The following is a 12,500-nucleotide window of genomic DNA, read 5'->3' on the forward strand; positions in this document are numbered from 1 at the left end:
TGTTGTTGTTACATTGTGGTTTTATATGTTGTTGTTACATTGTGGTTTTATTTGTTGTTGTTACATTGTGGTTTTATATGTTGTTGTTACATTGTGGTTTTATATGCTGTTGTTACATTGTGGTTTTATATGTTGTTGTTACATTGTGGTTTTATATGTTGTTGATACATTGTGGTTTTATATGTTGCTGTTACATTGTGGTTTTATATGTTGTTGATACATTGTGGTTTTATATGTTGTTGTTACATTGTGGTTTTATATGTCGTTGTTACATTGTGGTTTTATATGTTGTTGTTACATTGTGGTTTTATATGTTGTTGTTACATTGTGATTTTATATGTTGTTGTTACATTGTGGTTTTATATGTTGTTGTTACATTGTGGTTTTATATGTTGTTGATACATTGTGGTTTTATATGTTGCTGTTACATTGTGGTTTTATATGTTGTTGATACATTGTGGTTTTATATGTTGTTGTTACATTGTGGTTTTATATGTCGTTGTTACATTGTGGTTTTATATGTCGTTGTTACATTGTGGTTTTATATGTCGTTGTTACATTGTGGTTTTATATGTCGTTGTTACATTGTGGTTTTATATGTTGTTGTTACATTGTGGTTTTATATGCTGTTGTTACATTGTGGTTTTATATGTTGTTGTTACATTGTGGTTTTATTTGTTGTTGTTACATTGTGGTTTTATATGCTGTTGTTACATTGTGGTTTTATATGTTGTTGTTACATTGTGGTTTTATATGCTGTTGTTACATTGTGGTTTTATATGCTGTTGTTACATTGTGGTTTTATATGTTGTTGTTACATTGTGGTTTTATATGCTGTTGATACATTGTGGTTTTATTTGTTGTTGTTACATTGTGGTTTTATATGTTGTTGTTACATTGTGGTTTTATATGTTGTTGTTACATTGTGGTTTTATATGCTGTTGTTACATTGTGGTTTTATATGTTGTTGTTACATTGTGGTTTTATATGTTGTTGTTACATTGTGGTTTTATATGCTGTTGTTACATTGTGGTTTTATATGTTGTTGTTACATTGTGGTTTTATATGCTGTTGATACATTGTGGTTTTATTTGTTGTTGTTACATTGTGGTTTTATATGTTGTTGTTACATTGTGGTTTTATATGTTGTTGTTACATTGTGGTTTTATATGCTGTTGTTACATTGTGGTTTTATATGCTGTTGTTACATTGTGGTTTTATATGTTGTTGTTACATTGTGGCTTTATATGCTGTTGATACATTGTGGTTTTATTTGTTGTTGTTACATTGTGGTTTTATATGTTGTTGTTACATTGTGGTTTTATATGCTGTTGTTACATTGTGGTTTTATTTGTTGTTGTTACATTGTGGTTTTATATGTTGTTGTTACATTGTGGTTTTATATGTTGTTGTTACATTGTGGTTTTATATGCTGTTGTTACATTGTGGTTTTATATGTCGTTGTTACATTGTGGTTTTATATGCTGTTGTTACATTGTGGTTTTATATGTTGTTGTTACATTGTGGTTTTATTTGTTGTTGTTACATTGTGGTTTTATATGTTGTTGTTACATTGTGGTTTTATATGTCTTTGTTACATTGTGGTTTTATATGTTGTTGTTACATTGTGGTTTTATATGTCGTTGTTACATTGTGGTTTTATGTGTTGTTGTTACATTGTGGTTTTATATGCTGTTGTTACATTGTGGTTTTATATGTTGTTGTTACATTGTGGTTTTATATGTCGTTGTTACATTGTGGTTTTATATGTTGTTGTTACATTGTGGTTTTATATGCTGTTGTTACATTGTGGTTTTATATGTTGTTGTTACATTGTGGTTTTATATGTTGTTGTTACATTGTGGTTTTATTTGTTGTTGTTACATTGTGGTTTTATATGTTGTTCTTACATTGTGATTTTATATGCTGTTGTTACATTGTGGTTTTATATGTTGTTGTTACATTGTGGTTTATATGTCGTTTTGAGTAGTGAGTGAGATAAGGCTTGAGTAGTGTGGCGACTGAAGCTGTATTGGTGAAGTTCTGTGTAGAGCGCTGCGTGTAAACCAGGCAGACGTTTACTGACAGCTCATCCTTACAACAAGAATATCAGATCTACAGAGTCCCAATTTTCACCAAGGAAAAGACAAGCTTTTCATGCAGTCAGAACTGCTTGCCTCTTTGTAGTCAGATGGATCAAAGACTGAAGACTTCAATCATTCTGTGAGTCAGAAAGAAGAGGATCCACTGATATCACCCAGCTTTTCTTTACTATGATCAAAATTCCCACCAAACGGAGTTTTTGTTCTGACAGCCCTGGCAGGGCGAGAGGCGAGAATGCCAATGACGGGGATTTACAGAAGTCAGTTTAGTGTTTGAAACTGTCTCCGTCTCCACGCCTCTGTGATGTGCATACTCAACCCCAAACCACAGATCATGTCAGACAGTCAGGATGATGAAGGATGTTTTTTCATATGTATCAGTTTGGACTGACCATTAGTACTATTCAGATCAACTGCACTGGACTGTGCTGTATTCTAGTGATGTGTGTGTGTGTGTGTGTGTGTGTGTGTGTGTGTGTCTGGTGAGGTGTGTGTGTGTCTTACCAGAGTAGTGAAGATGTAGTGGTAGTATTCAGTCATCATCCCCATAGACAGAGCCTGAGAAGGAGACATGAGACATGAGACAGTCATATGGAGAGCCACTGCTGAGGTACAGATATAAACAACATGTCCCGACAAACACAAGGCCCTGTGTGTACACGACAACAAACAGACTTACTGTAACAAACAGGACTCAGACGCCCGATTCTCTAAAACTGGTCTGTGACATCATCTGCTCTCACAAAAGCTATTCAGATTTTATAGTATATGTGAATGTCACAGAACTGAACTGACTTCAGCCGAATGGACTCAAACTGAATTGAACTGAAGCAAACTGAATTGGACTGAACATAATCAGTCTGAATTGATTTGAACTGTACTGAACCGTGACAAATCAAACCAAAATGAATTGAACTAAACTGAACTGAACTGAATTGAATTGAATTGAATTGAATTATATGGACAGCTAAGGAGGACTGCAGAGGCTGGCATCTGAGCACAGCAGTAATAGCATGACTGGGTTGAATCATGTTTTCATTAATATTTCATACATGAGAAATGAAAGAGTGGTAATAAAACATGACCACCGGGAGAGAACATATCATACACAGTGAAGGGATGACTGGGGAGCTGGACTTCTCCAGGACCATAAGAATGTGAAACGGAGGCAGAGCATCAGCCTCTCCGAGGAGCTGTGTGTATGTGTCTGTGCGTGTGTGCCTGTGTGTGTGTGTTAGGGGTGTAACGATTCACTGATATGAATCAGAAACTGGTCTAAATGTACCATGAACCGGTCGATGGCCTGATTCTAAAGTTGTGAATCGTTTGACTGTAGCTTTGTTGATCATTCTACTTTAGTATAAACTAAGCTGCTGCAAAAGACTCACTGATCTAATGTTACAAGCCCTGTCACTTTCAAAATAATAGCCTAGTGACCGCCTCTCATTCATAAATAAATCTGCACGCTGTCTTTTGTTGACCTTGTGTTACTTTTCACGAGAGTGACGTTAGTGTTGCTTGCGAGGTAAAAACAAGAACAACATGTCCGACAACGCCGACACGGTTTACCGTGCACCATCAAATCTAAAATCTAAAGTTTGGAAGACATTTGGATTTTCTTAGAAGGAAGGAAAATTGGACAAAAGTCTGGCCATTCGTAAGGTCTGTAGAACAGCGATTGAGCACAGCGGTGGCACGACAAATCTTACCGCCCATCCGGTGAGACGGCATAATGTCAAAATGTTTGTTCACACAGTAAGTCTGTTTTTGTCTGTGTCTGTTGGAAAAGTAATAAACACAATGACATGTTTCTGAAATGATACATTTATCTTCCATTTTTTCCTGTGCCATAAGTAACAAAAATATTTGGGATTCCCCGGTCTTTTATGAAATATGTCTTTTTGAGGGTAAGCAATGGCACTTTTACAGAAATGGCTTATTTTAATTTATGATGGAAAATTAATGTCTATATTAAACAAATGTTAAGAACTGTACCAGATTGCATCGTATAGCATCGCATTGAATTGCACCGAACTGAATCACACCGAATCACTCCATATTAAAATGTATCGTCCCTGGGTCGTATCGTGGCCCATATGTCTACATACGTATCAGATCATTTTATAAGGGAGAGATGCACACCCCTAGTGTTTGTGCATGCACGTTTGTGTGTGTGTGTTTGTGTGTATGTGTGCGTGTGTGTGTGTGTGTGTGTGAGAATATACTGTTAATGTGGGAGGGGGCTGCGTGTGTGTATGTGTGTGTGTGTGTGGGATAGAGAGAGAATGTGGTCAGTGCGGTGTACAGCTGCTGGCTGTATACAGGCAAAACTTTGACTCATTGACACTTTCTTACATACAGGCCCTTCAGTCATGTATTATACTGCAGTGAACAACACACTGTCTCTGCCTTCCCTTCTCTCAGATGAAGACCAAATGGTCCTTTTAAACTTCCCCACAGACAGACACAAACAGAGAGAGAGAGAGACAGAGAGAGAGTGAGAGAGAGAGAGAGAGAGAGAGAGAATGAGAGGGAGAGAAAGAGAAAACACGATGGAGAGACAGAAAGAGAGAGAGAGAAAGGTGAGAGAAAGGACAGCATAACCCTACGCTCAATGACACAGTGACACAAGAGACAAAAAGGTGTGAGTGCAGGGTTAGACAACTGTTAGTCTGTCACATGAAACAAGAGAGACGAAATGTCTCTGTCATAAAAGTGTCTCTGTCATAAAAATGTCTCTATCATAAACGTGGATCCTCACACACACCACACACTCCACCTACAGTACTCACCTACACACACACCAACAACAGACCAAACAACCATACAATAAAAGAGATGTGTTTGGGAGAGAGAGAGAGAGAGAGAGAGAGAGAGAAAGAGAAGCGTGAGATGAAAACCTCTCACCTGTTTGAGGATCCAGGCAGCCATCTCGTGTCCGCAGTCAAAAATGACGTGAAACTCTTTCGATTTTTTCATCTCTTTCAGCAGGGGCTTGGCATCCTTGGTTTCCCCTGGCAACTGACGGATTTTCAGACGGATGTTGTATCGGGAAGGAGCTTTGATCAGCTCCTGTAGCCGAATAAGACCTAGAAAAGAAAGAAGGCGTCACACATTGTAAAATCACGACAGAATTACACTGAGCCCCCAAACCCCTAAACAAAAGAGAAGAGAAGAAAAGCAGGAAGCAAAAGCAGAGAGCACAGAGACATCGTGTAAAACAGAGCTCTGTAACTCCAGCCGTTCTGGGCAGTGATACAGTTCTCTGTATGTCAACAACACATAAACAGACAAATAAGCATATAAAACAGATAAATATTTGTATAAAAGAACATAATATTCCATATTTTGTTCTCAGTCATTTAAGAGAATGTGTGGTCAGTCAGAGCAAGGTTTAGGTCTGAAATCAGAAGATGTGCTATGTGATATGAGATGTGTTATGTGATACGAGATGTGTTATGTGTTACGAGATGTGTTATGTGTTATGAGATGTGTTATGTGATACGAGATGTGTTATGTGTTATGAGATGTGTTATGTGATATGAGATGTGTTATGTGATATGAGATGTGTTATGTGATACGAGATGTGTTATGTGATATGAGATGTGTTATGTGATATGAGATGTGTTATGTGATATGATATGTGTTATGTGATACGAGATGTGTTATGTGATATGAGATGTGCTATGTGATATGAGATGTGTTATGTGATATGAGATGTGTTATGTGATACGAGATGTGTTATGTGATATGAGATGTGCTATGTGATATGAGATGTGCTATGTGATATGAGATGTGCTATGTGATATGAGATGTGCTATGTGATATGAGATGTGATATGAGATGTGTTATGTGATATGAGATGTGTTATGTGATATGAGATGTGTTATGTGTTATGAGATGTGTTATGATATGAGATGTGTTATTTGATATGAGACGTGGTATGTGATATGAGATGAGATGTGTTATGTGATATGAGATGTGTTATGTGATATGATATGTGTTATGTGATATGAGATGTGTTATGTGATATGATATGTGTTATGTGATATGAGATGTGTTATGTGATATGAGATGTGTTTTACGTGATATGACGTGTTATGTGATATGAGATGTGTTATGTGATATGAGATGTGTTTTACGTGATATGACGTGTTATGTGATATGAGATGTGTTATGTGATATGAGATGTGCTATGTGATATGAGATGTGTTATGTGATATGAGATGTGTTATGTGATATGAGATGTGTTATGTGATATGAGATGTGTTATGTGATATGATATGTGTTATGTGATATGAGATGTGTTATGTGATATGAGATGTGCTATGTGATATGAGATGTGTTATGTGATATGAGACGTGTTATGTGATATGAGACGTGTTATGTGATATAACGTGTTAAGTGATATGTGTTATGTGATATAACGCGTTAAGTGATATGTGTTGAGTAGACACTACACTGAGAGCACATACACTCCCCATACACTAGATACACTAGACACTACACTGAGCCAACCCTGTGGAACCAGAGGAGGGAAAACTGCCAAATAGACTATAGATTTACTCTCCTTCTCTCCCTCGCTCTCTCCTTCTCTCCCTCGCTCTCTCTTTCTCTCCCTCGCTCTCTCTTTCTCTCCCTCGCTCTCTCTCTCGGTCTCTGTTTGGCTGGAGTGCAGTGTGGGCTGGTAGTTGTAATTAGGAGAGGAAAGACCTCTTTACACAGGTCAACCTTTTCTGTGGAGATTCATTTAGTCAATATTTTCCCTGCTTCTCTCCATCTCACTCACACACACACACACACACACACACACACACATACACACACCCACGCGCGTGCAAAAACCTGCACGCACAGTGTGTGTATGTGTGTGTGTCTGTACATATGTGTATGTGTGAGTGTGTTTGTCTGTGTCTGTGTCTGTGTGTGTGTGTATGTGTGTATGTGTGAGTGTGTTTGTGTGCGTCTGTGTATGTGTTTGTGTGTGTATGTGTGTGTATGTGTGTGTGTGTCTGTACGTATGTGTGTGTGTGAGTGTGTGTGTGTGTGTGTGAGAAAGTGATTCATTTTCTGCTGGCTTCTCTGTCACCCCACCGCTGAGACAGGTGTCTGTGGGAGAATGTGTGTGTGTGTGTCTGTGGGAGAATTAGTATGTGTGTGTGTGTGTGTGTGTGTGTGAGTGTGTGTATGTGTGTCGGTAGAAAACAATCATCTGAGCACTTTTCCAGCAGGGCATTCTGGGATACCGTGATGGGAGGGGTTGCGGGTAGGTTGTGACCTCAACTAAGGTTAACAATGGTTGCCAGGCAACAGACATTTTTTCCAAGCGGGGTGAACATGGGGACAGAGACATGGTGTCCGATAAGAAAACAAAAAATCACACTGCAAAAGTTTTAACAAACAAGATCACATTAAATCTACAACACATGTCCAGGTTAGACAAGCCCTGTGAACTGATGTATAAGTGGTGTGGAGACCTGTGTGAATGTGAGTTTAGCGTTTACAGTGTCAGTAGCGGATCATTCACTTAAAGCAGGCAAATGGAGAGAGTTTAACTCCTCCCACCTGAGTGCTTAAATGGATCCAAATAGCCAAGCTGCAGCACGCCCCCTGACCTCCCAGCCAATCAGAGCATGACGTGTCTCACTGCGTTTGCTTTAACAATCACTGTCAGCTATAAATATGCATTTATTCATGTTTGACCTGTTTTACTGCTGTGTGTATGTTTTAACACCATTGAGAAAAGCTTAGGATCATGTGAAGTTTGTGAGCATTTGGGAGGGGAAGGTTAAAGGTTAAAGGTTAAAGGTTAAAGGTAATGTATGGGCATCAGTGAGCTGGGAAGGAGGGAGAGATTAGGATGAATTGATTAAACGGGTTGATGCTTTCAGATGAGAATCAAAACCTCCCCTCATCGAACGTAAATATTACTTAAACTCTGTGAAGCACCAGTTATGAATGTATATAAATCACAAAAACATGAGCAATTTTTCACATTCGATTAGCCAGCGGTCTCATTCAGACTGAGCTACACTGCATTGTTTATAGTCTCAGAGGCTCGGAGGCTCAGTCGCAGCAGAAAAGCCTTGGGGTCCTGTCTTATGTCACTTTCATTCGATTAAACTTGGCACCAGAAAGCAAAAGACTTTTTATCCCCAAAAACGGAGAAATGAATCTCGTCACCCTGTCTGAGTCCACAGGAATTACTAACAGCTTCCATTTTTTTCCTTCAGTGAAGAGGATAACAGATGAAGAAGTGTAAGAAATGGAAAATGAACAGTGATGTGAATGTAATCCGTGGTGGTCAGGATACACTCACAGTTTACTTCTGATCAGCAGACAGAACATACCCAGAGGAAACATTTAAAGAGATGATTCGCGCTTTGGATTTGATGGAATTTAGTCTGATGTTATGATTAAACTGTGCCTAAGCTGTTTAGTACAGAAGGGAACATTTTAATAAAACATATTAAAAGAAAAAAACATGATAAAAGTGCTGAAATTTTATTAAACTAACACCACAACCATCAGAGCACATACTGGTGTTAATTTCCCCATATATCTTAATCATCACCGATGCACTGATCCACTTTTTTCCAGTTCCGATCCTATTCTGATACCTGAATTTGGATATCTGTCAATACTGATACTGATCGTGGATTTAACATCTTTTAAATGCACCAACAACTATGGTGACTCTCAGTCATATAGTTCGGGTACTGCAGTCTCTGATATGCACTTCCTGGATGGCAAACTATACCTTGGCTGTTCCAACAGGTTGTGAAATCCAACGTTTTCCACGACTGATAGTGGTTGATCATCGAGTATAATGAAATTGAGCAACTTGTCTGTAATCCCTTTAGCCTTCGCGTTGTCTGCTGGAGGTTTACCGTGCCTCTGGAGTGAGTCAGTGAGCGTCTGCTGCCTGGAGTTAGCATGTTAGCATGGCTAGCATGTTCTTTCACGTGATACTTTTGCAGATACTTAATGAAACTGGTCGCGTTATACGATGCAGCACAATGTCCACCTCTCAGAGTGTTGGCGTCACACACATTGCCAGTTGCTGTCTTGATTTTCTGTGTTTCGAGACTAAAATATCTCCAGAGAAAATATAAGTCGATAGCCAACTGTTAACGTTACTAGCTCACGCAGCGCTCTGCCTGTACGTCTAACTCATGGAATTCTGTGAGACAAAAAAAAAAATATGGAGACTACCGGATATCTGTGTAGAACTGCTTCATTACTAATTAACTGATTAATATGGGCTACAACATTTTGGCTATGGGTTTAAGATTGCATTATTACATATTTATAATTCATAAAAACATCAGATTATGGAATCTGGAACGGTATGTGGATCGGATACATCAGTCCAATATCTGATGAGTGAATTACATCAGGATCGGCACCCCGATACTGATACAGGATCGGATCGTCCCAACTCTGTGATGACATCAGTATTATTACCATCTTCCTCCTCCTCGTTGCTGTCTTCTTCATCAGTTTTATCATTACTGACATCACCATCATCATCCTAATCTCAATCTAAATGATCATGGATCTCATCGCGTCGTTTCAGAGAAGAACTTCAGCCACGAGAAAATGCTTCAAAGAGTGAGCAATGTCCAAATTCCCCTCAAGTCATTCAGACAAAACATCAAACCCATGCACTGATCAGTGCACTTCACTGGGCCGCCATACGCATTAAACACACAGGTCCAAACCCAACTGTCTCACTCACCAGTGCTGTCATCGTACACCACAGTGACGGTCCTCCACCTGAAGAAGTGTACCAGGTCCAGGATGGCCCGGCTGAGAGAGGTGAAATCCGGGTACAGGCTGACGTAGAATGAGTCGTGATTATCCGACACCTGGTGCTTCCATTTGGTCTGGATGTGGGGCACACCCAGGGCGTTCGAGATCGACTGAACGGCATTGGCCGAGGAGCTGTGGGAGGGCCCGAAGATGGCTGCAACACCCAGGGACAGCTGCTCACAGGCTGGAGAGTGGGTAACAGAGGTGTCAGTCATAACAGTGGCGTTAGCTATCTGCAACACAGTCATATTTCCATCTGCTCCCGCACTCTCAGGGTTGGCATGGGTGAATAAACACAAAGAGTTTTTTCAGAAACACATTTACATAAAAACACATCTGGACTTTATACTGTTCACGTCAGCTCTTATAAGCAACATGGTTAATGACCTATTATTTATGTACTGTGGCTGTGACCTGAGACATGCTGTAATACACATACAAACAGGAAAGACATGTTGTATTCACAGTTCTGATGTGACAGGTCTGGCGTTGAGAGGGTGTTAAAATAGACCTGAAAAGCACATTACAAACAGAGAATGAACAACTGTGTGTGTGTGTGTGTGTGTGTGTGTGTGCGTGCGTGCGTGTGAGCGAGTGTGCGTGCGAGTGTGTGTGTGTGTGTGTGTGTGTTTGTGTTTGTGAGTGTGTGTGTGTGTGTGTGTGTGTGATTGTGTGTGTGTGTGTGTGAGTGAGAGTGTGTGTGTGTGTGTGAGACACTCTGTGCCCAGGAATGTTCCTGAACTCCTGCATAGCTCAGACAAATTAAAAAAAAAAAAAAAAAAAGGAGTCTCCATTGTTCATGATGTTCCCTGACAGACAGTGAGTTCTCTTTTGACTGTAGTGATCTAAAAAGACAGAGGACGGTTATAGGGCAGTCATAATTAGCACAGGACATAAATATGCTCCGTCTGAATGTTCTCTCTAAGAACACAGACTTATGATTAACAATCCCTCGACAGAGTCACCACAAAAACACTGTGTCCTCAAAATCCGTATCCTTACGCTGGGTCGGCAATCGAAACGCACGCATGCGCACAGAACTTGACCGACTGCTCGGCTGTGTTTGCAGACCTCCCACGCTGCAAAAAAAACTCATTTAAGGGAGGTAGCACCGCCCAGCAACCCCCCCAAGCTCGACCTCAGAGGGTGTATGAATACAGGACATTTGATTAGGAAAGAACACAACAGTTTATTTGATCACATTTACACACACACACACATATATATATATACATATACACACATACTCCTTGTTGAGTACTTTGTTGGCAGGCTCGATGCTAATAGCTAAATGCTAATGCAAACAGCTTAGCTTTTCTATTTCTTCAAGCAAGTCTGCAGGGAGTTTGGCCTCATCACATAGGAAATCAATAGGGTAGCTCCTTAGCAGCTAGCTAGTTATGCTAATGAATGAATGACACTTGTTTAACTCACCTCTACATGTCTTTTATAGTCATTTAACACACCATGGGCAATAGAAAAGTCACTGAAATGTAAACAGTGCGGCGAGCAAACTGTCATTCTTTTTGACCCCTTTTAGGCAGGGGTACACTTTAGTGTAGTCTGGGGTGCATTTTATATTTTCTTTTTTTGGAACGCTCTGACATGGCACTGCAGGACACTAAACCGAACTGAAGGCAGTTAGCATTGACTGTCCTGTGCTCTTATAAGGTCTGTAATAAGTGGTCTAGCACTGTCCTGCTAGAAAACTGTGACATCAGGATGAGCTTTAATAAATGGCAGCAGATGCTCACCTGGCCCTTGGACACAGTCTGTGTATTATCTTTAGTTAGCATCAGCTGGTGTGGCGTGTATCTGAAGATTAGCGGTGTATCTGAAGATTAGCGGTTAGCGCTGATTGCTCTGTGGTAGACACGGTTTGAGTATCACTGACTCTTCTCTGACAGCCACAGTCTGAATTACAATTTCCTGCAGAATATACTAAGCTATTTTAGTGTTGAGTATTTTTTTAAGCGTGAGTCAGAGTTTGTTTCAGGGACTGTTTAGGCCTCGGATTCACCCAGGAGCAACTGACTGTCTGACTCAGAGCCCTGAATAAACAAGACATTTGGAGTTTGGAGCCCAGAACCAGAGCAGATTCTCTGCATTAACCTACCGCAGCCCAAACAACTGGGCCGAGTGCTGATGTTGTTGTTGTCAACAGAACTACATAAATGATAAAAACTAAACAGAAAACACCTCAATGAACGAAGAAGTTAATTGTTGCATCAGTCAAGCCCTCTATTGGTCAGTCAAACAGTTAATAAACATAACAACAAAACAAAATGTGAATAAAAAAATACCTCCCTGGTTTTTCTTAAACAGTCCACACAGGTAACCCTAAGTCGTCAGGAGGGTTATGTCGGACGCCCCAATCTACGCTCGTGCACGTAGTATAAGACAATTTAATAGTCTGAATCCTGGTCTCACTGTTTTCGGTGTGTCTACATGTCCGTGTTTGATCACTACAAGCCTTGGAAACAGTCAGATCTCAACCATTTTATCAGTGAAATATGACAACTGTACTATAAACACATTTTCCGCAGACTCTTTTTTCGACTTGTTACGGAAACATAACGTCAC

General features: G+C 39.8%; 1 protein-coding gene across 1 annotated transcript in view; it reads right to left on the minus strand.

Moving 5' to 3' along the window:
• The window catches only part of LOC115818343 (glutamate receptor ionotropic, kainate 2-like), an 88,716-nt gene that overhangs the window by 47,857 nt on the left and 28,359 nt on the right, over nucleotides 1–12,500 (minus strand). The window contains exons 3-5 of the mRNA XM_030781699.1: nucleotides 9,844–10,101; nucleotides 5,010–5,191; nucleotides 2,607–2,660 (exon numbers count right to left, since the gene is read on the minus strand). Coding sequence (XP_030637559.1) covers nucleotides 2,607–2,660; nucleotides 5,010–5,191; nucleotides 9,844–10,101 — 494 coding nt within the window. The remainder of the gene's footprint in view (nucleotides 1–2,606; nucleotides 2,661–5,009; nucleotides 5,192–9,843; nucleotides 10,102–12,500) is intronic.

This window comes from Chanos chanos, chromosome 8 (genome assembly GCF_902362185.1).
Source record: "Chanos chanos chromosome 8, fChaCha1.1, whole genome shotgun sequence".
Taxonomy (NCBI): Eukaryota; Metazoa; Chordata; class Actinopteri; order Gonorynchiformes; family Chanidae; genus Chanos; species Chanos chanos.